The 26106-nt window shown below is 33.5% G+C and overlaps 1 protein-coding gene across 1 annotated transcript; it reads left to right on the top strand.

Annotated features, from left to right (window-relative positions):
- The first annotated feature begins 953 nt into the window (after positions 1-953).
- LOC119640672 (calcium/calmodulin-dependent protein kinase type II) lies at positions 954-24312 on the top strand. The gene is made up of 9 exons (XM_038038862.1): positions 954-1232; positions 14498-14588; positions 14670-14873; positions 17936-18173; positions 18506-18609; positions 19410-19562; positions 19638-19836; positions 20845-21007; positions 23107-24312. The coding sequence occupies exons 1-9, from the start codon at positions 1199-1201 to the stop codon at positions 24192-24194; spliced, it is 2274 nt and encodes a 757-aa protein (XP_037894790.1). The 5' UTR covers positions 954-1198; the 3' UTR covers positions 24195-24312.
- Positions 24313-26106: the final 1794 nt, after the last annotated feature.

The raw sequence follows: 26106 nt of genomic DNA, 5'->3' as shown, positions 1-26106 counted from the left end.
AATTATATCACTTTACCATATGTAGATTCAGTTTTCGTAGAAATGGTTACATGAGAGGAGATTCAAAAATTATCACAGCCGTACAAAATTTTTTACACGAGTTTAGAATAATAAGGTGTTATTACTCAGCGAGTTTTGTCGAAAAATTGTAAAAATTTGAATTTTTTTCAATAGAATGGTCGAAAAAGTGCGTCGATCAGTACTCAACTGTACACTCAAACCTCTTTTTGGGCGGTCTTTGTTCGTGAGTTTGTGCGGTCTCTATTCACCGCGTAAAAATAAATCTATGTTGCGAAAACTATTGTTTATAGCTACACTTAAACCTGTTTTTGTGCGGTCTTTGTTTGTGCGTTTATGCGATCTGTTCATATCACTGATAAACTGTGGCAACAGGTGTATGAAGCCAACATATATAAAACGAACAGCAAAAAAAATTTAATTCTTTTCCATTTTATTTTATTTCGAACGGTTCAGTTTGAATCAACACCAATGTACTATGTCTTAACAATGATGATATTACCAGACAATAATTTTCTCTTACTTGTGTTTAAATTTATTTATTAATTTTCTTTTGATGTTCTTTCATACTCTAATTTTCCTACTTTCTTACCTTGTTCTGCTCTCTCTTCATTTTTTTCGTATTTTTAGACATTTTTGTTTCAAATTTAAAAGATAAAGCAAACGACCGACCGCGTAACGAATAAAGCAGCAACATTTAATTTGACAAAAAGCGAGAGAGAGAAAATTATAAAACTAACACATACAAGCAAGCTGCAACAAAAACACCCAAGCAGCTAGCCAAGTCATCAACAAACGGAGAAATGTACCAGGGGACTGCTAGTTATTGCGCGAAACTAACAATGCTGAAGAACGTTCTTTCTCAAATAAATTATTAGTAACAACTTGAACGCTCAATAAATAATTTGATTAAAAAAAAATTAATGCAAAATGTATACAAGGAAGTCAATAAAAAATATTGATATTAAAAATTATTTTAAAACTATATAAAAGCTATATAAGCGAAAGTAAAGCGATAACATAAGTAAATGTAAGAGCAACACATGAGATACAGATTACGTGTTAGCGGTAAACACGATTAATATATAAACAAATGCAGAACAAAGTTTAAATGTTTAAACGGATTTAAGCGAAGACGTAGATCTGAGAGGAGTACATTGCCACAAATTTTAACAAAAATATGATTTATATTGATGATTCAGAACCGGAAGGGGGTAAGTGAGCACTTTATTAATATACGCAAATAAAAAAGAAGCATTCGTCTTATGGCGAATTTTAAATATTCGCCATGTCCAACAAAAATTTTAAAGTCTTCATTCTTTATATTTATTGCAAACATTCCAATACTCGTTTAAGCCCATTTAACCCTTTTTTTCTAGCCATAAGCAACGTTTTCCTAAACTATCAACCTATCCGAACGTTATTGCTTATAACTTATATTGATATAAAGTAAAAGTATACGTTCCAAATTATATTTCTTGTTAAAATGAAAGTTTCGCTACTAGGAGGACGGGGGAAAAGATGGTTGTGTCTAAATTTATTCAATCCCACTTGTGTCCGTCAAGAATCAAGAATATGTACGCTTTCTGTGACGTCTATGACAGAATCACAAAGTTAGCACACTTCAATTCATCGGTGGTGCGTAAAAGATATTACAAAAATAAGCTAAACAAAAATGTTAAGCATGTGATCACCATGTTGTCTTTATGTGTCGTGTGGGTCTTAACATTTATAAATACAATTTTCCTTTTAACGAAATATTTTATTATAGAATATGTGGAGGTTCTGATAAGTTTTCAGCCACGTATTGATGCTTGTTATAAACTTGAACTCGCATACATTCTTTGTGCAAATCGCTCATACGCACTGTTATAGTGAAACGTAAGACAAATCCGTTACCTTTTCTTCTTTTAAAGAAAACGTCAAACGAAATTATTTCTAATTAAGAAATGGAAACACATTACACTGTATTTATTAATTATCATCTTCATTTCCTGACGTGCGCCTGAGATTTAATTGTTTTCCGCCATCGCTGTTGGTTTTTTTTTTGCTGATTTTACTCAGTTAACTAAATGTAAAACAAAAAACGCATCATTTTGGCATTTAACCAAAATCATCATAAAAAATTTTATACAAACTAAACGCACGCGTATTTACGTATCTGTATATGCTGATATTTCGACAAAAGTATTTAAAATTCGAAGGCATTATGGTCGAAGAAAGAAAATAAGCAAAACATAGAGAGCAGTGTGAAAATATTAATGCAAAACAAAATGAGAATGAAAAAAAAAATTCTTAAAGAATGACTAAGGCTTTTAAGCTTATATGTAGCAAAACTTTCTTGTAGGTAGACATAGATACAAATGTATGAAAATAGTTGCGTGGTTCAAATTTTCCTTTTACAAACTACCTAGACGTGCAAATTATAAATTCACGTAAGATAATAGGAAAGGAAAGGCATTTCATTTTGCAAAACTTAAATATAATTCACCAGCCTTCTTCGAAAACGATATAGCTCAATGCTTCCTTAACATTTCATTGCTTTTCTTATAAAACGGTTTGTTGAAACCCATAAAACGCATTTCAGGTTCTGTAATCACCCCATCATTTGATCTAAATGTCTTTACCTGAAGGAGCATTTTAAATTTGCTAATAATAGGAGGAGGTAACACATCTTCAGACTGGTGGGCGGAGTAACAATTCCAACCTTACTTAATTTAGGCAATTTCTTTTGCGATTTCATTTTTCGATTGCCGAAATTAATTGTCAAGCATTTTTCGTGCTTTTCAGCCTTTGAGGTATAAGCTCCCTTTTCAGGCTTTCACCACGCCGGTGTTCAGCGTCGCCTGCCTCCGTATGACTTAGTGCAAAATCAACAAACTGACGAGACACTACTGTTTTCGATAGAAAACAAGAGAAAAAAGCGAAAGTAACGTCACTGCAACTTTGATTTGCGGGACTTTTTGACCGATTATTACCTATACACACAGGTAGATCAAAATTATCTGATGTACTATACGTTCACAAAAAACATTCGGTTTATAAACATAACTAACATTACAAAGACTTACAATACAAATTTGCATTAGTATATTTTTATTGACATCAGTACGTTTCCAACGTATACATCCAAGAACAAAATTTACACTGTACTGCATTCTTGGCCATTCAAAGTCATGGACAACGTATTCCTATTCTTATGATCACACATTTACACACAATCTGAACCACTTGCTCAAACATAAATCGCATCGAGATAGACTAAAATTTCCCCTTAAAAAATTTCTCTATTTAAATTTAATTACACTGGCCTTCACCTGGCACGAAAAAAAGTTTTTTGGATTACGAGGAAGAAATTCATAGCTGCGCTTTATGAAGACAAACTATGATTCCTTTCAAAGAAGATATTCAAAAAAAACGCACTTCATTTCATACAAATGTAAACATGCATGTAATACCTGCTTTTTTTGTGAAACTCTGTTGTAAAGCTCACAGCTTTACATACTATATATAATATTACTGCATACATAATTACATACACGTTCGTGCACACAACTCCTCAACCCAAAAGACATTTGCATACACGATTAGTATGCTTCCCAAGCTAATGTAAAAAACTACACCAGTTTTAATCAACATAAGTGCAAATTCATGAGCTGAAAACGTTATCTAAAACGTATTCAAATATATAAACAACCATCACGAAAGACTATGCGAAAATTGGTGAAATTCGGACTTTTCACCTGCGCATAACCATTCTTAGGTTACAATAAAAATTTCGGTATCGAAAGGATTGATGACTAAACCACTCACGGAAGAAATGATTCAGTTAGGCGATGACATTATGCGGGGAGAATTACGGAGAGCAGTGTGTAGTTGACCATGAAGCCAAAAGTGAGCACTCCACAAATGACATCTAAACTATAAATGACGCTCATAAAAAAGCTGAAAAAACGAACAAACGAAACCAAAAACAATGTATTTAGAACACAAAAATATTTTGCGCTATTGACTGCTAAAAGTCATCAAAGATGAATGAGGGCGGTTGTGGTCCAATGTTGTACAATCATTGCGTTCATTTAAAAAAAAGTAAATAAAAAAATTAAGTCTTGGTATTCTATAAGTTACATTATATAAATATAAATTGGACGGGCATAGTCAATTTTTTCTAATCTGTACCGTAAAGACACTCATAGAATACACGGTATTTTTTTACTGCTGTTTCTCCTCTACCGCAAGATTAACACGCAAATAACACTTGAAAACAGATTTGTTCTCAGTTTATGTTGTATTGGAGCTGTTTCTTCTTTTTAAAATGAGTGTATTCCGAAACAAAAGAAAATAAAGCCACTACGGCGACGCATATAAACTTCATAACGAATTGTCGGGTGGCCACTATTTTTCGGTGGAAAAGAAAAACGCTTTCAATAGACATGAAAAATATCAAGTAGTCCAGAAAATTCTTGCGGATGTTTCCCGACGTCAGTTTTAACGTTAACTTATACATGCTTATACATAGTTTTGTAGAGCAGGTTTAAGTTTATTTTGTAAAAAGATTTAAAAGCGGTTGGTTCTATTATAGTAGTGAGGCGCAATTTTTAATATGAAACTAATAGTGAGCGTATAAGACATATCTCATTTTTTTATTTAAAAAAAAATCCGAAAAGCTGCAGAAGTACATAAAGAAATAAGTTCTATGAATTGAGCTAACGCTGTAGCATAACGCACTTTCCAAAATTGGTTTCCAAAATTTCGTTAGGCAAATTTTTGAAAGCTTTACGGTGTTCTGATAGGCCAAATAACTGTAATGAATGTAATTTAATGATGTTTAATGATGGAAGCCCAGTCTACCCCTAAGCTGGTCGGCTTCAGTGCGCCAAGTCTTTTCGTCTCTTATAATGCCGATAAGTCTCGGCAAGAGACGGTCCCTAATCTTTATGCTTCAGGCGGATTGAAGGCCTTGTATTTTCAGCGAGTTAAACGCTAAGTTGAATTGTTTGATGACAACTGAATTTCGTTATTTTCTTTGGCACTATTTATACTTAATTTTTACATTAAATTATTCTTATCTAAGCAGAATTATAATTGTTTACATGCGGCATCGTATTGCATTACGAAATGCAATACTCACCCTGGTGAAGTGTGACATAAATTTTATTTTTATTTTACCAAATGGATTATGGTGAAGTCACACAAATTCTGTCACATTTCAAGTGGATGCGTACAATAGTATGCGATCACACTACATAACTTTGATGACGGCCAACACATACACATCGACACAACGGTTTATGAGATTCCAGAAAAACTTAATTCATGCGAAACGCTTGTTAAGACGAGACCAAAACAATCCATTTCTGAGGAGAAATGTAATTGCTAATGAAAAGTGGATACTCTAAAAATGTGTGCAACACAACAAATCATGTTCAAAATCTAGAGAGCCATTTCCAAAAACACCCAAATCTGATATTCGCGAAAAGAAGATTTCGCTGTCATTTCGGTGGGTTTATAAAGGAATTGTATATTATGAGCTTCTGTGGCATAACAAAGCCATTAATTCCGAGGTACACAGCGAACAGCTAACAAATTAAATGAGGCCTTGCAGCAAAAACATGTAGAAGCGGTTAACCGATAAAATATTGTTTTTCATCACGACAATGCAAGACATCATACTTCTTCCCTCACTGGTCAAAAATTGGCTGGGAATTATTATCACATTCACCATATAGTCCTGGCATTACGCCATCAACATTACCTTCTATTTCGTTCTCTGCAAGATTCTTTATCTGGCAATTCAGATGGCAGTATAAATTTGTATATAGAAAATTTTTTTGCTGCAAAAGATAAGAAATTTTATAAAGAAGGCATAATGAAATTGCCTGAAAAGTGGCAACCGATTATTGAAAAAAATAGCAAATATAAGTGAAATTTATTTCTTATATAATAAAAATTATCTTTTTTCGTAGTGAAAAACTGCAAAAAACTTCCGGACAAACTTAATATTGTATAAAAAAGCTAATATGATTGCCCGCACATACGTTACTATCGATTAAACGCGCTACTTTAAATGTACTTTACGAAGAACGTATAAGAATTCCAAAAAGGGCGAACTAAATTCATAATGAGAATAGCGTCAATGGTTACCGTAGAAACAGTTTAAAGTGCTATTGTACATGCACACTATCCTATTTACTAATGGTAATTACTGTAGATTGAAAAATAACGTTTTTAATTCAAACTTAATCAATACAAATGTAAAAGTTAAAAAATTTGAAAACGATTGCGCGGCTGCTCATATCCATCTGTAATGGCGAATTCGAATGGACTTGAGGAACTTGAGCTAGTTGAAGATGTGAGTGAAACAAATTGCAGGGAAATAAATACCGTCAAAAAGTTGACCAAAATATAACAAGTTCGTAATTCAACAAGCCTCAAAATTGATCGTTGACTAATCAACACTATGGCAAACAGATTGAAAATCGGACAACAATCGCTTATGAAGAAAGAATATAGAGATATCATCACCTACTGAACAGTGACAACAGCATTTCAAAGAAAATTTGGTGGCGAAAATTCTGATATTATGGGCCAGTGTTATTATCATGTGCGAGGTCATAGGAAACCGTGAATTGTTGGGAGTTTCCTTTAAAGCAAATATGGTTCCGTTACCAAAATTGTAAAAAAAAGATACCACGAAAGACTTTGTAAAGTGTTAAAGGATGGTGCTGCTCTCTAAAGTTAATTTGTTTTTTTTACTGTTTCAAACAATCTCTTAGATATTCAAGGGCTTAAGTAATGCTAAAAATTGACTTTTCGGAAACAGTCACTGCTTCGAACCACATAGAACCTCTAGTTTACAGCTTTCTCAGCGACTCTCTTTACATTTTACATTAATTATACCTTCACTCTCCATCGACCGGCTATAACGTTCAATATTCCGCAGTGGAACGCAAATGACTTTTTTTCTTTAATTGATTTATTTTATCGACTTTTGTTGCGAATTTTAACAGATGTTTTCGAAAGATATAACGTTTTTGTGGGCACGTGATGATGTGCGTATAAGATATCTTCTTTCATATTGATGTGTCTTTCGTAAATATTAGGGTTCGTTTTCCCGCTAAAATTCAAAGCCATTTTCCTTAAATTTTACTGAGCCAAATAAGTACCATTTTGATTCATAACATCTTCTCATTTTTTTAATAAATCCATAATGTCATCATTGTAGAACTTGCTTATTTCTGAGCGAAAGACTAAGCTAAGGAATTTTCAAGGCGTCTTTTCAATTCAGCGATGTGGTAGTCAGGCGCAGTCGTGCCCCGCCAATGTGGTGGATTGCCAATTAAGCTCCCTCAATCCTTGCGGTTGATAGCAGTGGTTGAAGTGCAGCGGTGCATCAGGTTACAGCAATATATCATATGGCGCTGGGTTACATTCGTCTTTACAGCTTGGCAGCTTTGTTCACCTTCGATCACAATGGTTTTGACCTATTACTGTGTTAATGCCGTTAAAAGGGTTCAATTTCTTTTTGTTTCGTAAATCGTGTGATAATGAAATATCGCGATTTTTTTGTATACAGCTTTGTACGAAAGGTTCAGTGCAGTCTTTTGGGCAATATTTGACACCGAAACGTTCACATAATTTTGACTAACTTTGTCCTAGTTTTGAAAAATCTTTTTTTAAAGACCCTCCACAAATATTTTCATCAGCCTACAAAGCTTTATCGCTTTCAAAATGGTATTATAAAGTAAATTTAACCTAATTTCTTTGCTCAACACAATCAAACGTTGTAAAATCCGGAGAAGTGTTAACCAATTTTCTTCCAAAGACGAGAATAAGGTTTAGATAGTACGTGTTTGCAAGTCTCCTATATATTTTCGCTAAAATATTTGTTTGGACCGGTCACGCTTATTATCACATTGAAGCCTCATTCTCTACCACAAATTTTAGAACAATAGCTTACTCTTCCCATTATTACGGTAATGTGCTTAGAGCGTATGCAAAACTATCGAAAAACCTATCACTATCAAATATATCACTAGACCATTAGAGAATTATATTTTGGCTCTCGGACACTCCTCATATATTTACACTTAATGGCACGTACTTAAACGAACACGCGACGGACGGAAACTAACCTACCGATTGGGCGTACCCTAAGCCCTAGAAATTTCACTACACGCCCTATATATTAGTCTTCTTCGACCTACTATGTCTATGAAGGACCCCGAATTTGAGTCCGAAGACTTCTCTAAATCTGTCTTCCTCCCATAGCAAAAGAAAAAAAAAAATTGTTAATATTCTTGACTCATCTCTTATATACAAAAGAAAAAACTTGTTTGTCTGTTTTATTCGCCGGAATACAATATTAAATATATAGAAGAAAATGTATAAAGCCATCCAACTCAAGTCATCTAGATACTGGCAATGATTGCAGCGTTATTATATGTTGTAGCTATTAATATTATATATTGTCGCGCATTTAATAAAAAAAACCAAGCGACAATATATTTGTTCTTTGTAGATTAAAATAGTGTATGTTTTAAATGAAAATTAAAAACAATTTTTTTTTTTTTATTATATTAGTTTCTTTTTACAGGCAAAAATTGCAAGCTTTTTATTCAGAAGAAAAAATAATGTTCATAACAAAGTAATAACAAAGTAATAAAATGTCGTTTCGTTCTTAATTCATCAATTATACCTTGTCTTTTTTGTATCACAAATCAATCGTTGCATGCTTTTTCTTTCGATAATTATTCAGGTGTCTTAATTGTTGCAAAATGGCCATTTCTTCAAAAAGAAAAATATGTTCTATATGATATTGAATTTTTTTTTTTTAATTCACATTTAGCGAAAACGTCAGCGCAATAATCGACTATTCAGAGTTATTCAGTAATTTCACAATTTCTATTTTTCTTTTCTTGTTTTTACGTTACCATCAAAAAGAATTCCTTGTCTTTATACTTGCCACGTTGATGACGTTTCACATTGAATTATTGTCTCATACTTCTGTTTAGCTATTACTTATTTTTTCCTTCTTCAATAAATTTCTACAGAATCAATTACGTTTAAAAACTACAAAATAAATTATATTTTCCTACGCTCTTTACAGGTGCCGCAGAAGATTCACTTTTTTTTGCCTTTTACCTCGTTTTAACAATTTCTAAACTTTTTCGCGTTTCTTATTTATTTTCTTTCTTTTCTATCAATCAATCATTGTACCTTCGCTCATTTATATTCTTGCGCGAACACTTCAATTTAATGAAGTTTCGTCTTTACGTTAAATTTTTTGTATGATGAAAGTTTAGTGAAATTAAGTATACTCTTTTTCGTCACCTTTCCATTGCGTGATATCCAAAGTGACTTTAGGCTTGCTGAGTTAAACAATATGTTCCATCTCATCCAACGAAAACTGTTTTAATGTTATCGTTTTTTGCAACACAGAAAATAATGCGTTAAATTCTTAAAAAATCAGTGAGACCAAATTCATTCACGGCAAAAAGCCCTGAGATTTCGAAATAGTTATATTTGCTTTGCGGTACAGAGACTGGTGGGAATGTTGCAAGTATTACCAATATTTACCGATAATGCCAGTGTATTTGAAAGCAATGTTATTATTATTCTTATTTTCATTATTATAAATTTAGCTAGATTTAAAGCACTAGCATCTAAAGCTTTCGGCTTTATTAAAACTCTACTGCACTTGACATTTGAACCCACGACTATTGAGTTGTTAGTCGAGACTCTTGGCTACTCGGCGACTTAGGCGGATTGAAAGCAATGTTCAAAATAAGAATCGATTTAGTTTTTGCTCGATAAAATTTCAAAAAAGACTAACTGTTAGAACCTGCAAGGCTAATGTAAACAAAACACTATTTGGTTTCAAGGAGAAGGCATTTGCCCATTGATGACGCATATCGAGGTCTAAAGTTTTCGTTGGTATTTAATTCGCCTAGTGAATAATACCAAAATTAACTTTAATGAACAAACGCCGTTCCGGCGCAAATTTATTAATGCTAAACTCTTAAGCGGATTTTGGTCTCTCTCTTTCTCTCTCTCTCTCTCTCTCTCTCTCTATATTCAATCCCCGCGAAAATTTGGAATTGCAGGTTGAATAGATAATAAAGGACAAACGTGTGGACGAGGCACAGGCATGCTTCACTCGATTCAGAAAATAATTCCCCAATGATTGCTAGAATACAAACTGGACAAAAAGCCTTCTTCTACGCGCAGCGTACATCCTCGCTATTTTAATTTCGCTTTGCGGTTGTGTTAGGCGAGAGAAGCGCAAAGCGTTTTCTTTCCTACTAGAATTGCTGGGTTGCATGTACGTACGTGCTTTTGTTCTCTCCAATGTGCGCAAGCTTCTATTATTAGCACCTTTCGATGTTATCGAAATAAAGAAAAGATTTAAGGTCTTAAACCGTATTCCACTATGATTCTATGTGGTGATATTCAGCACACATAACATATCATCTTCCGCCTCAGTTGTCCGATCTCTGCGTTTTATAATTTACTGAAATATAGAAGCGAAAAGATCAATAAAAAATATTTTTAACAACCCAACAAAAATTAAGACAAGCAGTATAAAGGAAAAATAAAGGAAGATTTTACTTACTATTATAATTTTTGTTTACAAATTAGTCCATTAATTGATACCTTTTATTGACTGAACGAAAGAACAGTCTTCTTGGTCGTTATCAACTTGCTTGATTTAAGATAACGACACGTAAGAATGGCTTCAAATATCCTAAGTACGTGTGATACTTTTACGTCTTATTGTGGGCCGAAAAAGAGCCTTGCGCCTTTCGAGAACCGATGGGGCGAACGCATGGCGTATTGATGGGTATTGCCCTTTTCAGCATTCGCAATTTACCTGGTTTCCCCAAAAATTCTGCAACCTGCGTCTGCACTGTACAGCGAGAACAGCATGGCACTAATTGCAACGTCCAAATCCTGATATTCATTTCAACGGCCCAGCAGTTTGCAAAATCACTTATCAAGCACCTCGTTCGTCAAGCCGGCGTAGTTTTGTTGTAACCCCACCTATTTGGTATCCGGCGTATTCATTTAAACAGCCTTAACCTATCGATTTCATCATTCTTCAGCAATATTATTCATTCAGCATCTGGAATTAATCTATAGGTCTCATATAATCATTCCCTCAATAAGTTATTCCGTCATCATTTCATCAGTTTATAACAGTTCTTAAAATATTAAGTTTTTTGTTCATTCCAATAGCAGATATTAACGCCAGCTATAACCTATCAGCTTTTTGAACCGTTAACATTTCTTCCAGGCAAGAAAAGTTAACTCTAACTTAAACTACACTTAACTAATAATATACATAGAAAAGGACAACAAGATATAAAAACACCTTAAGCTACGCTAAGTACGTACGATACTCTTACATCTAAGCGCGGGACCAAAATAAGTTTTGCGACTTTGGTCTTCGCGCTCCGCAAACTTTGTATAACTATGTACCACAAGTGATGCAGGGTATAAAAATAGTGGACTAGCTAATGTGGAGTTCTTAGTTGGCTTATACGATATCATACATAGATCATTTTCATTTGTTTAATTTAAATAAGAGATTTTGTTTTTTTTTAACCCAATGCAAAACATCAACACGAACTGCGTGTGTTGATGAAACTCTGTTTTTAATTAGTAAAAGTTCAAACTTAGTATTGGCTTTATGGCAAAGACAACAATTCGGACAAAGCTAACGAAATGTCGATAGTCCGCTGGTTTTCAAGCAATGCATTCAGACACGATAGACAATGAAAAGATTTGGGTGCACCAGAAAGCATCGAAATCGATTCGGAAATTGAAGTTGAAAGGGATAACTGCTATCCCAAAAATGTCGAAAGGCAGTGCTTTCAATATCCGAAATTAGATGAATTGAATTTAAAATGTCTACCCCGCTCACCATATTCTCCACTTCAGATCCCTATTGTCTATTATATGGATGAAAATCTTTGCATGCAAATTTGTAAATCTCAAAAGGTTGCTCGGAGAAAGAGATTTAAATCGTATTAATAAATGGTGTTATAAAAAAATATCGAAATGCTAGAGAAGTGCCGAACTAATTATATTGAAAAAAAAATTGTTTCCCTGTTACTTTATTCCAAAATCATTAACCAACGTATTCGTTTCCCAATTCAGCAAATGCAAGGCATTTTAGATGGTATAGCAACATGATCGGTGGAATTCAAAGGATTAAGTTCAAACCAAATTCATTTCATTTATCTTTTATCTGCGGTCCGATCGTTTTGCGATGTACTTTTATTTTAAAAATTGGGCTGAATTCCAACTTTCCTTCTTTTACTTTTAGTTTCTTCGTCGAACATTTGACAATCACAGGCAATTGGAAACTTTTTTGCAAGACGAAAACGGTCAAATATACTAACTTGACATTGAATTCTAACACATATCTATTCGTTGGCACTCAACGACAGAAACGAATCAAAATAATTTTGCTCATATGTAAATTCCCCGTCCTTTTATACGTGCTTTCGTAAATATGTTTACATATGCACATGTGCATAAATGGATACAAAATGTAATGTAATTGCAAAACTATATGAAATTACCTAAATTTTGTTTAACAAGAGTTTGCATAAGGCCCAAAATCTTAGCTATGGTGGAAAAATGAAGTACAAATAAACGTGCACTTGAAAGAAGAGAAAGTAAAAGGATCCTAATAGTAGCTGCATGTACGCGTCTCCAAATTTATTAACGAAAGAAAAATATCTTGCAATTTGAAAGCGGCTTCACTACAACAACCTGACGACTAACATTCTCTGTTCATTAACATCTTAATGAAGAAAATTAAACATTTAAAAGCAAGTGAAGAAATTATATTTTCTTTGAGGCAAACAATCCTCGCTGTACGCATTCGTATCAACGCTGTAAAATTATTACTAGTTAATTTAGCTCAATTTTTACGTCGCCCAACGAGTTATTTAGAGAAAGTCTTACATCAAAAATGGCTACAGATAGTGAATTACAATAAACCAAAATTAGACTTATAGGCGTTAACTTGTTATATGCGAGAGAAATTTTTATTTTCGAAGTCAATTTTAATGTCGTTGCCGACAACAGACGATGAAGAAATGGATGGCGCCTAAAAGGGCATGGCCAAAGCAACCATGACTGGAAAACATAGGAGCTTCACGGGATCGCTTATGCCAATTATTGTAATGTGACCGATGGAAGACCTAATCTACTATAGTACTTGGGCAGCAAATATGAATAATACTGTCTCTCACTTTCCCAGAACGGTACTTTAAGTACCATTAGTGTGTGCCGTATTGATAGTGACTACCCAGTGGTTAAAGGCATAACGCTTACCGTTTGAGTACATACGTCCCTGCCTGCGGCCGCTCTCTGCCTTTTACTTCTTACCTATTCCTGACTATCATAGTCTCACACGTACAGGAGACATCCCTCCTTAGGCATAGAAAAGAAGAATACGAAAACACAAGTAGGACATATTTATTGCCGCGTAGTGTCTTCGTTTTATTTATCCACTGATTGCACGCAATTAATATATCCTCCTTAGTGGGTGCGCAACTATCCTATTGTTAGGATAATGTGCATAGATGTGAATCATAGCAAAAATTCAAAAGAAAATCTAAATGAGGTTATTTTTACTCGCCTTATAAATCACTAACTTCAATACATAATATACATGAAAAATAGCAGATGCAACATAATTTCATTTGTGAGAAAATATGACACAAATTGCAAGCTATTCTTTTCAATGATATACATTTTTTTCTTCATTTTTGAAAAAAAAAATGAAAACATATGCGTACAAGCTTTTTGCGAAAACGTTAAGTCTGCAAGGGTTAGAAGGGATTAAGTTACAAATACAAGCAGATGCGTTTGTATACGTGCTCGTTAAATATGGTGCGTAGATAAGCTGAAAGTTTTCTATGAAGGTTTATTAAAGACTTAAAACGAAACGTCAACTTAACATGAATTTCATAGATTAACTCTTATAAGGGTATATAGTATATGTATAACCTATATATATATATATATATATATATATAATATAATAATATATATACTAAATTTTCACATCAATTAAGGAATAATTTATCATTTTCCATCGAAGTAGAAAAAATTTAAAATGTTGAATGGGTCTATTTTTCAGAAATCATCACCTGTATGACCAATATTTCTGTGTTATTGTTTTATGCATATTAAGTGATTTGGCACCAACTTGCCAATTATATCATTATTCACAAAGAAAACTTAATAAATGATTCTGCGTATAATTAACGACATCAATTGGTTTCAAATATGTATGCCAGAAACGCTAAAAGATTTGTTGTCGTCATTTTTGAATTTTGCGAAAAGATTTATGCATGCAATCAAGGGGTCTTAAGAATTGAATAAAAAAGCTTTATAATATATAATTCGTGTAGTTGATAATAAAATTCCTTCTGTTTTTATTCGTTTCATTCGTTAGTGTTGGAACCGTCGTTTCCTTATCGAGATGTTACCATACAAAAGGGAGTGGACGCTAATCAGCTCTACGATATAATCAGCGAAGTAGGCCGGTTGGTAACAACTATACTCGAAATATTTTGCATAAATATATAAACAGTTTAACGCGCTGCGCGTTATTTGGTTTCATTTAGAGGTAAATTCGGTACCGTTTATAAATGTCAAGACAAATCGACGGGATTGAAGTTGGCCGCAAAGTTTGTTCCAATACCAAAACGGGAAGATCGTCGGAATGTTGAACGGGAAGTGGAAATAATGAATTCATTGCAACATCATTTAATTATTCAACTTTATGCTGCTTACGAACACCAGAAAATGATGTGTGTGGTGCAGGAATTGTAAGTAAAAAATGCATAATTTTTTCATCACATATGCGAATTGTATACGAAATGTATTCCAAAATATGTGAGATTTTCAAATAGTCATAATACACTTGAACGCTCAGTATGCTGTCTGACTCCAAAAAGCTCTGTATCAGTGTAAATGTCGACACAATTTTAACATTTTTGACGATTTTTACTGTGGCAGAAAACTTCCCTCAGAATTATTGAATTTCTCGATAATTTAGAGTGTTTACATATGTTTCTATACATATTATTTCAATTATAATTATTGTTTCTGGAGTTTCTCGATAATTTAACGTCTTAGTTAATCTTTTCAAAGATATTCGTACATGTATTTATATATTAGGTCATATTGAAAATTCTCCGCGGTTTTTTCGCGGGTCGGTGTTGATGCCCATATATCAGGCAACACTCATCTGATTGTCTCAAACGAACATGTGGTTAAGAGGTGATATTTCCGCTTACAATTTTTATGCAGATAGTTTCCCAACTCTTTGCTCGTGGAAAAAGTTATATTGATGTGAAAATGAGTGGCGTATCTGCACGAGTACACTATGTGATGCTTCTTTATTATTAAAAAGGTAAAAGCCCTGCAAAAAAAAAAAAAAAAAAAATAGTGGATGGAATGGTTTGCTCCATTCCTTTACGGCAATTTCGATGTCAAAGAGGCACTGAAAAACTCGATGAAATTTTGCAACTGGTAGAGCAAGACAGGCAAGCAAACTCTAAGAAAATAGCAGGGCACTAAACATGAACAACATGACAATTTGGCATCATTTGAAAAGAAGGCTACAAAAAGAAGCTCGAAACCGCGAAAAAAAACGGCGGAAACTTTCAATATGACCTAATATATATATATACATGTATGGTATTATTATTATTATTAGTATTATTATGAATTTAGCCACGGAATAAATTCTAAGACTAAAGTCTTAAAGCACTAGCATCTAAGGCTTTCGGCTTTATTAAAAACTCTACCGCACTTGACATTTGAACCCACGACCATTGAGTTGCTAGTCGAGACTCTTGCCTACTCGGCCACTCAGGCGGATATATGTATGGTAAAAATAAGAATTGCTTCCATAAATATAAATTTATATATCTTGCATCATCTAAGTATATGAGACAATTTAAAAGTATTAAGACGTCTCTATTAATGAGGTGTGATTCCAATGGAATCTCAACGTTCTGAATGCTCAATAATTTTTAGAGTGCCGGATATATCAATTGCACGCCACTGTACCTTTTTACAGAAAATATTTCTTATACTTTAACAAAAGAACAACGGATGGTCAATTTAACTCATTTCGACTTACGAGCTGCAAAGAAATAGTTATAAAGCACCTAATGACCAAAAATTTAGCTTCTACTTATATCAACATTTTTATATTTGTAACCACTTTTCCTGTAAGGCTTCTGGTTTTCAAGATGCCGATGACGTGTACGTCAAAGTGAGTGCTTTCGGTTAAGCTCGTACCTTCTTCGATCGATTATGAGAACAATTAAATAAAATAGACTATAAAAGAGAAACTGAAGTAAAATTGACAATTTCTTTCGTTTTCCTTTATAACCTACCACATTATATACACATTTTCAAAAACTTCTTATTCAGATATTGGCCGGGCATATTCCCTCCAAGAAGTTCTCTGGTCGGTGTTACGTCCACAATTAACGGATAAACAGTTGAAAGTATGTTTTCTATTTTGTTTTTTACTTTACGATGCTATTTGTGTAAATGATGTAAAACATTGTTATACAAATTTCACATTATAACTGTAATTATAAGACACATGTATCAGCGACATACATATGTGGCGTAGTCTTACTACGATTACATTATATTAACGTACCACAGACGTATTTATTACATTTATTACATGAGTGATAAGAAGCTTTATTTGTTTTGAATAAACAACTTATGTTTGCAGAACGAAATTTTAATAGCCTTTTTAAGCGAATTGCGAAGTCCACAGTTTGTTTTTGGAAACGGTTTCCTTGTGCTTATTATATATATTATATATATGTCGACTACAAAAGGGCAAAACTCGTTCGTAGTCATAGTAATGAAACTTTCTTATAAAAGTCTCACGTAGCACCAAAAGTTAAAAAAAGCCAAAACTCCTACAATAAGAGCAACAGAAGCCGTACAAGTACGATTACTTTTTGCGTATTTGTAAAGCCATCGTCACCATTTTTAGACCGAACATGCAAATGATCCTGACAAACAACTTTTTGAAATATTTCTATAAGCTACAGATGACTATCACAAAAGAAAACAAAAAACGTCCTTTCCAAGTTGATTCAATTCTAATGCGTGTACCAGATCCCTCCCTTTTCTTGGCATTGTCCCTGTAAACGATAGAAGATTGCGCCTACCGCAGCTTCAGCTTTCATTTCTCCTATTTTCATATTTGCAGCTGTGGTAAGAGTAATGACAGGTGGCAACATCCAACCTCTATGGTGGATACATCAAATCATCTCTACCAAACTATGTTTGCTTTGTCTAGCCTTGCATTGCCACGACAGAAAATGGCATTATTGGCCAACTATGATCGCATTACTTCAACCGAACGCTTTAATGGTAATAGTTACTAACAGCAGAGAGTGAAACCAGTCGCCTGACCAGGAGGTGGATAAACGGCGATCGATTTGCAGGCACATCAAACACGAAACATAATCTTTAGTGACTCAGATCAATAACTTTTTTTGTGTCCAACTTAATGCAAATGGGTGACCGATGTTTTTACTTAATATTCCGCGGAAGGTTTTTGTAGAACTTGATAAATTGTTGGTCCACCAGAGCACGTCGTGTCCTTAAAATTAACGAAACTTGTGAAATGGAAATGTGTGAACTATTTGCTGATTTTGATAAAGCATCTGTAATATCAACGCAACAATATTTTTCATAAGCCGGTAGACGCTTTATCGCCTTGGTTAATATGATATAGCTTTATAAGCACAGCATAAACCATTGAGTTAACATAGCCAAATTGCAATCAATCTGCGATTATTTCTGTTTTATAAAAATTCATAAACGCATTGTTGTCGCTTTACAGGGTGGAAGGAGGTGAGCTATTCGATCGTGTTGTAGATGACGAATTCATTTTAAACGAACGTGTGTGTGTTGTTTTCATACGGCAGTTATGTGAAGCAATGGAATACATTCATCGCCATAATATACTACATCTGGACCTGAAGCCCGAAAATATCTTATGCTTGACAGAAGGAGGTAACCGCATTAAGATCATTGATTTCGGCTTAGCACGGAAATATGATCCTGACAAAAAACTACAGGTAAACTTTTATGTCCCTAATGGAAGCGCTTTCTTTTTATCTTTCTTTAGAGTTCAGTGAAACAGGCGAAGTAGGAGAGATTTTTCTCAATTATCTTATAAACGGTACAGAAAATTCAAAGCGTCCATTAAATGAAAAAAAATTTTTTTCGAATAAGTTGCAGTGGTGTTATCTGTTATCTGTTAGATGTAGGAAACCCTCATGGGGACATATTTCAAATTTCAATTCAGATGTTAAGTGTTCTCTGCTTTAGTTATTTTACTTAAAATCTCATATTTTCTCTAGCGTTTTCTTAAATATTTTTATTGTTTCTTAATTAAATACTTATATAGATACTGTTCGGAACACCAGAATTTGTAGCTCCTGAAGTGGTAAACTTTGACTGCATCTCTTATGGGACAGATATGTGGAGTGTCGGCGTGATAACGTACGTACTGTAAGTATATTTTTACGTAGATTGTAAAAAGAAAATAAATAATTCTTTATTTTATTTATCCTATTGTCCTATTGTCTTTATCCATTCCAAGTCTCTGTGAATTCCATGTGAATCTTTCCATTTAGTTTGCACAGAAATTTTAATTCGCTCTGATTTCTCTCCAAATTTCGACAAATGCCACATAAATCAGCCATTACTCAACAATCACTACATAGTTGTGATGTATACCAGAGTAGGAGGGATTCAGTAATGTTGCGATTTATTTATTTATTTATTCGAATATACATTCCATTATATGCATCAAAAATTGGCTATACTATAGCCATATTGTTTCTCGCGTTTTTGAAAAGTTTTCGATATTCTTTTACTTACCAGTGATTATCGAAATCCCTTAAAAGTGGGTTAAAATATCCGAATGTCAGTTTAGATACTTGTGAGAAAGAAGAAATGTAAAAAGATCGAAAATTCAATATATTTCCATTAGAAACTTCCAATTTGTGTAAGATACCTATTTCATATTTGATAATAAGGCTTTTTTGAAATTATAATATTTCTTGCAAATGATCCTACATTTAGCGTTTTAATTACGTGGTTACATAGAAGAATAAGACTTTGTCGTTTGTTTACTTTATATGTACAAGCACGTAAATTTCCTTTTATGATGATATTCTCAATTATTTAATCAAAACTTACCAAGAATGTCGTACTTGCAAAATATGTAATTACAATAGCTACAATAACCTTTTGCTCTTGTCGTTTCATGAACATTACCACAATGAACAAACGAAAAATGGAAATAGCATATCCGGCCTTTCACCGTTTATGGGTGAAACTGACATTGAAACAATGGCAAATGTGACCATAGCAAAATACGATTTTGAGGATGACTCCTTCAGAAATGTATCTCCAGAGTGCCTGAATTTTATATCCAAACTGCTGGTTAAGGACTTAGTGTAAGTTGACCGTATTCTTTATCCTACTCTATTCACGAAAACTGATAGTACAAAAATATATTCTTATCCACTTAGTAACCGCATGAACGCTTCTCAGTGTCTACAACACAAATGGTTGGAAAAGCGCTCAAAACCTTCATCGAAAAACAAAACCAAATTCACAAACGTCAAAACCACTAAGCTGAAAGATGCGAAGTCTTTGCTCATAACACTTCCTAATGACTCCGCAAACGTAGAAGCAAGCAAAGCAGAAGCCTGCGGTGATTTAACAGAGGTAACTACGTATTTATGTAAACAAGAAGATCAACTAATTCATTAAAGATTTTTATTTGACTAAAAGTGATCTCACACTAATTGTTTTACTTGGTTATCAGCAGAGAATAAGGTTTATCAAATTTGTGCTTGCCATTGCTACGTTCAGGAAAACATACGTATACACAAAGTATGCATAGAGTTTTGTCCTTGTTCACTGATTTTAAGTCGATTTAGCCTTGTTCATCTGATTATTTGCCATCGGCTTATGTCTCAATCCCTGAAATTAAGATCGAAGATCGGCATTTGGTATATATGCTCTTATTTGGACCCAACAGAACAGCTTTGAAAGTGCACGTGACCTGACTGCAGCCTTGCGCACCATTAGATGAAAGTGTAACTGGCAGTTCATACGAAATGCTCTAGTTAAAAATTTTGTCTAATTATTTAAAATAACCTTCGCAATGGCCAAACTTTGCATGATTCGAGGCCATTCGAGAATTGGACATTGGTGGAAACATTTCCTAAAACGTCCATATAAGCAAAGATAAACTACCTAATACGCCTACTATTTCCAAATACTTTAAAATTTTTATCATTTTAATCTCGGAGGTCTTATTAAAAAGAAACGAAACCATCTTTTAATTAAAATAATTAAAACTTTTATTTCAGCATGGCGGTCTCTTACTTTCGTTGTTTATTTTTCAATAATCGGATTTATGCTCTCGAGGGTGAACTTGTTCAATGTTGCTGAATTATTTCAAAATATTGCCATAAAACGCTGAAAATTTTTTCGAGCACAGGAAAAATAGAACCAAGAGCTTCAAAAAATTTCATAGTCCAATGCAAGGCATTAGAGAAAAAACGAGAGGTTTACTCAGCACGTTAAAAGGGCATGAAAAGCATCACTAAAGCATAATTTGCATTTACTTGTATTATTTCATTTAATACTTTCGTTCATAAGCATCTCTTCTCTTTTTCTTCTTTTTATTTTATGTTTGTGACAACGAACGCGAACGTATAAACAAAGGAATTGGAGGCAACAAAGGAAAATCTTAAGAATTTTATAGAACGCTGGGAGGCACATCCCAACAGTCCTTATGTATTCGACGTTGAGGAGAATGTGATAGCGCCGCTTACGGGAAATGAATATAAAAAGTTTCATGGTGCTAATAGTATATTATCCTCCAGAGGTGAGTACAATCTCACTTCCAGACCAAGAACAAAAACCAAATACAGAAAAGCAACGATAACAGCAACAACAACTACTGCTACAATAACAACCACTACACAGAGACAGAAAAAACAACAACAACAATATAATCAACAGCAACAACAACATTTAATAACAAATGAAATAACATTCAAAGAGATTTTTTAGATAGAGATGAAAAGATGTCAGCGTTTCTATGTGGGCATGAGTAGGCGTATAATGTAAGAGAACAATTGATTGTAAATAGAAGTATATTTATACATACATGGGACTAGATATATTGAAGCCAAAGTTTGAGGCATACATGCAAACACGAAAAAAGGGATGACCACATAGGGTAGCAATGTTTTCTTAGCCAAATAAAGTAAAGTCTCGAGTGTACAAACAGAAATTAAAAGATTTTTCATTCTCTTATACTGTGACAAACCATATAAATGGTACGAAAAATTTACACAATCGACAAAAACATTAATCAAAAAAATAAATTTTAGAAAAATTACTTTTCTGACCACCGGTTAGAATGCGCAATTTCATTGTTTGATGTACCATTTTATGTATATGGTTCCATCGTTTGGAACACTTCAATGTTCACTGTTATGGTTCAAAGAAGAATAAAAAGCAATAATGACTTGAAAACTGTTTTAGGCCCCCAAGCTACCATACTGAAAGTAATCAGGACGATTCAATGAAAGAAGTGAAACACTTTTCAATAATCGACCAGCCGTCGTAACTTCTTTTTCCATATAGAAGCATAAATAAATGAAAACAATATAAAATAAACAAGATAAAAATCTCTACATAGAATCTTATATGATATAACAGTGATTACAATAAGGGTTTGCTCTACTCTACTTTTATGGTAAAATAAAACTTAAATATATATATATATATATGTGTAGATACATATATAGACGAAAATAAAAATGTAGGTGTTCACTCCTGTGTAAAACTGTTGCGTTTTATATCTACTAACTAAGAATGAATATGTATTGGCTTTGCCGTTCTACTCACATTATTTTCCATTTATTGGTGGAACAACTAAAGTTGATATGCTTAAATGGAAAGATAAAATTTGCTTAATTCACCCACACGGATCGAAACACAGATGTCAAAATTCTCTTTAAAATAAGTTGTAAGTTACTGTGGATATCGGTTTAGAATTTTGCGCTAATATTCAAGCTTTGAAAGCTTAGTGCAAGAATTCTCCCGATCAGCTAAATAATAAGCAAAAATATTGGTCGCTCACGTACCTTTGCTTGAGGTGCTGGGTATTTAAGAATTGCCACAAGGCTGTTATTACATTCCTCTTTGGTTTTTTTTTCTTTTAATAATAATTTTTACGTTTTGATACATTTGCGTTTGATTCCTCTTCATTTCTCGCTCTGCCGAGTCAAATGCTATATTTTAATACAAGGTTTTAAACTTAATTCGCGCACCACAATCTGCTGAAATATTAAAGCCAGATAACATTTTTCACGGTATATGAAACTCAGAGGTAAGCTTTACCGTTTTACTCAAATATTAATTAATCGTATTCAGAAAGCATCGTTTGTAAATTCTCATTTCTTTTAATTCGGTATATCAATAGATGCTTGTATAGACAGACATAAATGCACGCATTCATACAGGTTTCTAAAATCGTAGCTGTTCGCGATAATTTCTTTTCACTCATTCTGTCATGCGTTCATCACCTCATTAAACAGACTAAGAATATGTATCTAAAAATGTTTCGCATACAATTTGTGTACATACATAAAAAGCGAGAAAATTTCGCAATTAGCCCTTTGCCCACCTTTTTTAAATTATTCTGGTTTCTTTAGAGAAACTGTAGAAGTTTCATACAACATTTACACAATACATGCATTCATTACGGATACTACATCTTTTTGAGCACACAGTCGTTCGGTGATGGTTTTCCGTTAAGAAAATCAATTTGCAATGCTAGCGTCCAAGAACTCTTAAATTGAATGTAAATATCTTGCTTATATTCGTATTTTATTTAATTACCGAGAGTAGATACATAACTATTTCAAAAACCATTTAATCGATTTTTTTGGTATGTTTTTTCCAACTCTGTAGCATTTTCTCCATCTCCTTGTGAATCCCTCAGCACCATAACCGACGATGAGAAAAAAGAAGTTCAAAGTGATTTGGTAATTGAAGGCCAAAATGCTGCTGACGTGCCTGCAAGCAAATCCAATGAGAAGCTATTTCAACGTAGTTGTAGCAGTTCAGCAACCCTTATGTCATCGCAAAGTCCCTTTGAGAATGAAATATATCAATCGACCAGCAGTTTCATGAATTTGGAGCAACGCTCATTACGGTCCTATTTGCATACATTCGATCGCCGCAATTCGGACACCGCTTGTTTATTGGGTCGCAGAAGTTCTGGGGAGCGTGTAAATCTAGCAAATGAAATAAAAAAGTTGTCCGATCACTTACTAATGTTAGCTGAAATCAACACAAAGTTGGATAATGAAGTTAAAGCGGAAGCTAATGAAGTACACAACGCAAAGACGAACAAACCAATAAAATCGAAAAATCAATTAAAAATAGTAAAGGCAACAAAAAAAGCAAAAGAAGGTAGCAAAAATATTTCTGACGCAGCTATCGCACAATCTACTGGCGTAATTGATGTAACATCAACAAGTGCCAGCGATTGCTTCAACCACCTAAATACAACTAATACGCGTACGACTTCTTTAACTTGGCGACTGCAGAAATCCTTGGATGATACACCTACACTAAATAATAACAAATTTAAAAACATCATCGCCTCTAATTCGAACAGCGCAATAACGGTCGCAAAAAAAACGGCTTCAGTAACTGAGGCGGCTAGTATAAAACGTGCAAAATTTCGCATAAATCAAATGAGTCGCGATGTTCCTATAGGTCTACCTGATATGCATCAGACTGTTTACCTGGAAGAGGCAGCAAATAATACTAAAGATTGCCTTCTACATTTGCTGGAAAAGTACAATGAGGCCAGGACACGGAATCCTTTGGGTCGTCATCAGAGCATCAGCGTTGATTACAATTTCAGTGACAATCTGGAGTATCGCTCAATGAGTTCAATAAATGCGTTTTTTCAACGGCATAGCCATACCGGCGACAACGTACGACAATTACAAGCACAACTAAAGGACAGAACAGGGAAAAACCAATGAACACCGCGCGGAATTTTGGTTTTTTTATTTTTATTGTGATTATATAATTAAAAATAAAAATAAATAGAAATTAAAGAATTTTCTACGGTTTTTCTATGGTTTATGATATCATCCCTAGCGGCCTATTTTTTTCCAAGACTAAAATCTTAAAAGACTAACACCTAATGCGATCGGCTTTATTGAAAACTCTACCGCACTTGAGATTTTAACTCCTTCGCTTTTGCGTTTTCTCGTACATACACGCTTATATGAGCCAACGAAGAGAAAAGAGGATATATAAAATAACGCAATCGCATTTTGATAACTGCCTATATTTCGCAAATAGTGCATGAGTGTCTGCAATAAGTTGTGAATTTCAGGCCACATATAGAGCTAATCTGTTAATTTAGAGTTTAGTTCCTTATTTTCTTTTAATAACAAATGCAGATACGCTGCCCAAAAAATACAAAATGTTTCTATAATAAATCTCGATAGAGGTAGGTAGATATAATTGTCGCTCGAGCGAAAAACCAAAAATTTAAGTCTTGAAAATAAGAAGTAATGTCCGTGAAAAATAAGATTAATGAAACCTTGCATATTTCAGTGTGTAATAAAAGTAAATACACGATATTAAAAATAAAAGAAACAATAAGAAAACATAACAAAAGATGTTGTGCGAAAAATTATAAAACGAAAAATAATTTCAAAACTGCAAATGGTTGGAGAATAAAAAATCAAAATCTTAAAAACAAAAAGACGAAAAAAGAGAAAGCAAACACTATTAGAAAAAAAACGTGCGAGGACAGTGCAAAAACAAAACAATAAGCATAAAAGTATAAATTCTGATGGTAAGAAGTTAAAAAATAATAAAGACCCCCAAGTTACTAAGGTAAAAAGTGATACTACGTAATAACCTGCACTAGGGGAAAGCATCGAAAAAATAGCGGGGTGCTAACTGTAGTCTTGTGGGAAAAGTAAAGCAAATTAGCGAACATCCTAAATTTTCGCAATAACATGATGCAACCTACTGGGATAGCAGAAAAATCCGATAAATACCCCAAAAAAAATTGAAAAAAATCTGTTCTAAACATTTAATAAATGTATGTAGTTTAACATAAAAGTGGTACATTTTATTATAGTATTATTATTTTATTATAGTAAAAATATTTTATTTAAGGTATCGTAACAATAACGTCAAATTTATTTATTTATTTAACCATGAAACTCAACTAACGTAAATTAACAGTCGAATTCGATTGACTCTTAGACGTAAATGTTATACTAATTATTATTAAAAACTAATTAATATTACAATTATTAAAGTATGTAAAGAGAAGTAAAGAAAATATAATCATAATAATTAAATAATAATTCCTGTATAAACAAGTAAGAAAGAAAAAAAAAATTATGTATACAACTAGCACAGAGGCGCACCCACAAACAGTATGGAACCAAATTGCAAGTGAACGCCTAAACCATCGCAAACATGCAAAAGCTTGGCAACCGATACAGTAAATAACACCAATTAATTTCCGATTCATAATGGGATCTTAAGATTAAAAGTTAGTTCGAAAACGGAATAGGCAAATCGCTCGTATTAAGCACAGTTGTTTTTAAAAGGCTTTAGAGAATCCAATATTGAGATTAAGTGATAAATATCATTCATATTTCTGCAACAACTCTAAACGGGTTAAATAGTCAATAATTATACTTACATTGACTGAGCTTAATGAACAAGAGTGCCAAGAGAGGTGGTTAAGGACATTAAAGCTTATCTCATTAAGCAATGTGGACGAATCGGTAGTACCACATATTAACTTAATTAAGGAGGAAACACTAGGAATAAATCAAGGTAAGAATAACAGAACAATCCTATTTTCATAAGCAGGCAGAAAGACAAGCGCGTCCTAACCCAAAATTGGTAAGGGCAAAC

Source organism: Glossina fuscipes, unplaced genomic scaffold (genome assembly GCF_014805625.2).
Source record: "Glossina fuscipes isolate IAEA_lab_2018 unplaced genomic scaffold, Yale_Gfus_2 122, whole genome shotgun sequence".
Lineage (NCBI taxonomy): Eukaryota > Metazoa > Arthropoda > Insecta > Diptera > Glossinidae > Glossina > Glossina fuscipes.
Note: the sequence above shows the minus strand (reverse complement) of the source record. Positions and strands in the feature narration are given on the sequence as shown.

What these genes read in the sequence shown, in the direction of transcription:
- LOC119640672 (XM_038038862.1), top strand. Translation starts at nt 1,199, where the DNA reads ATGATTTATATTGATGATTCAGAACCGGAAGGGG. An exon ending in ATGTGTGTGGTGCAGGAATT is followed by an intron (nt 14,874 to 17,935) that starts GTAAGTAAAAAA and finishes GTCGCTTTACAG; the next exon opens with GGTGGAAGGAGGTGAGCTAT. An exon ending in GGCGTGATAACGTACGTACT is followed by an intron (nt 18,610 to 19,409) that starts GTAAGTATATTT and finishes AAATGGAAATAG; the next exon opens with CATATCCGGCCTTTCACCGT.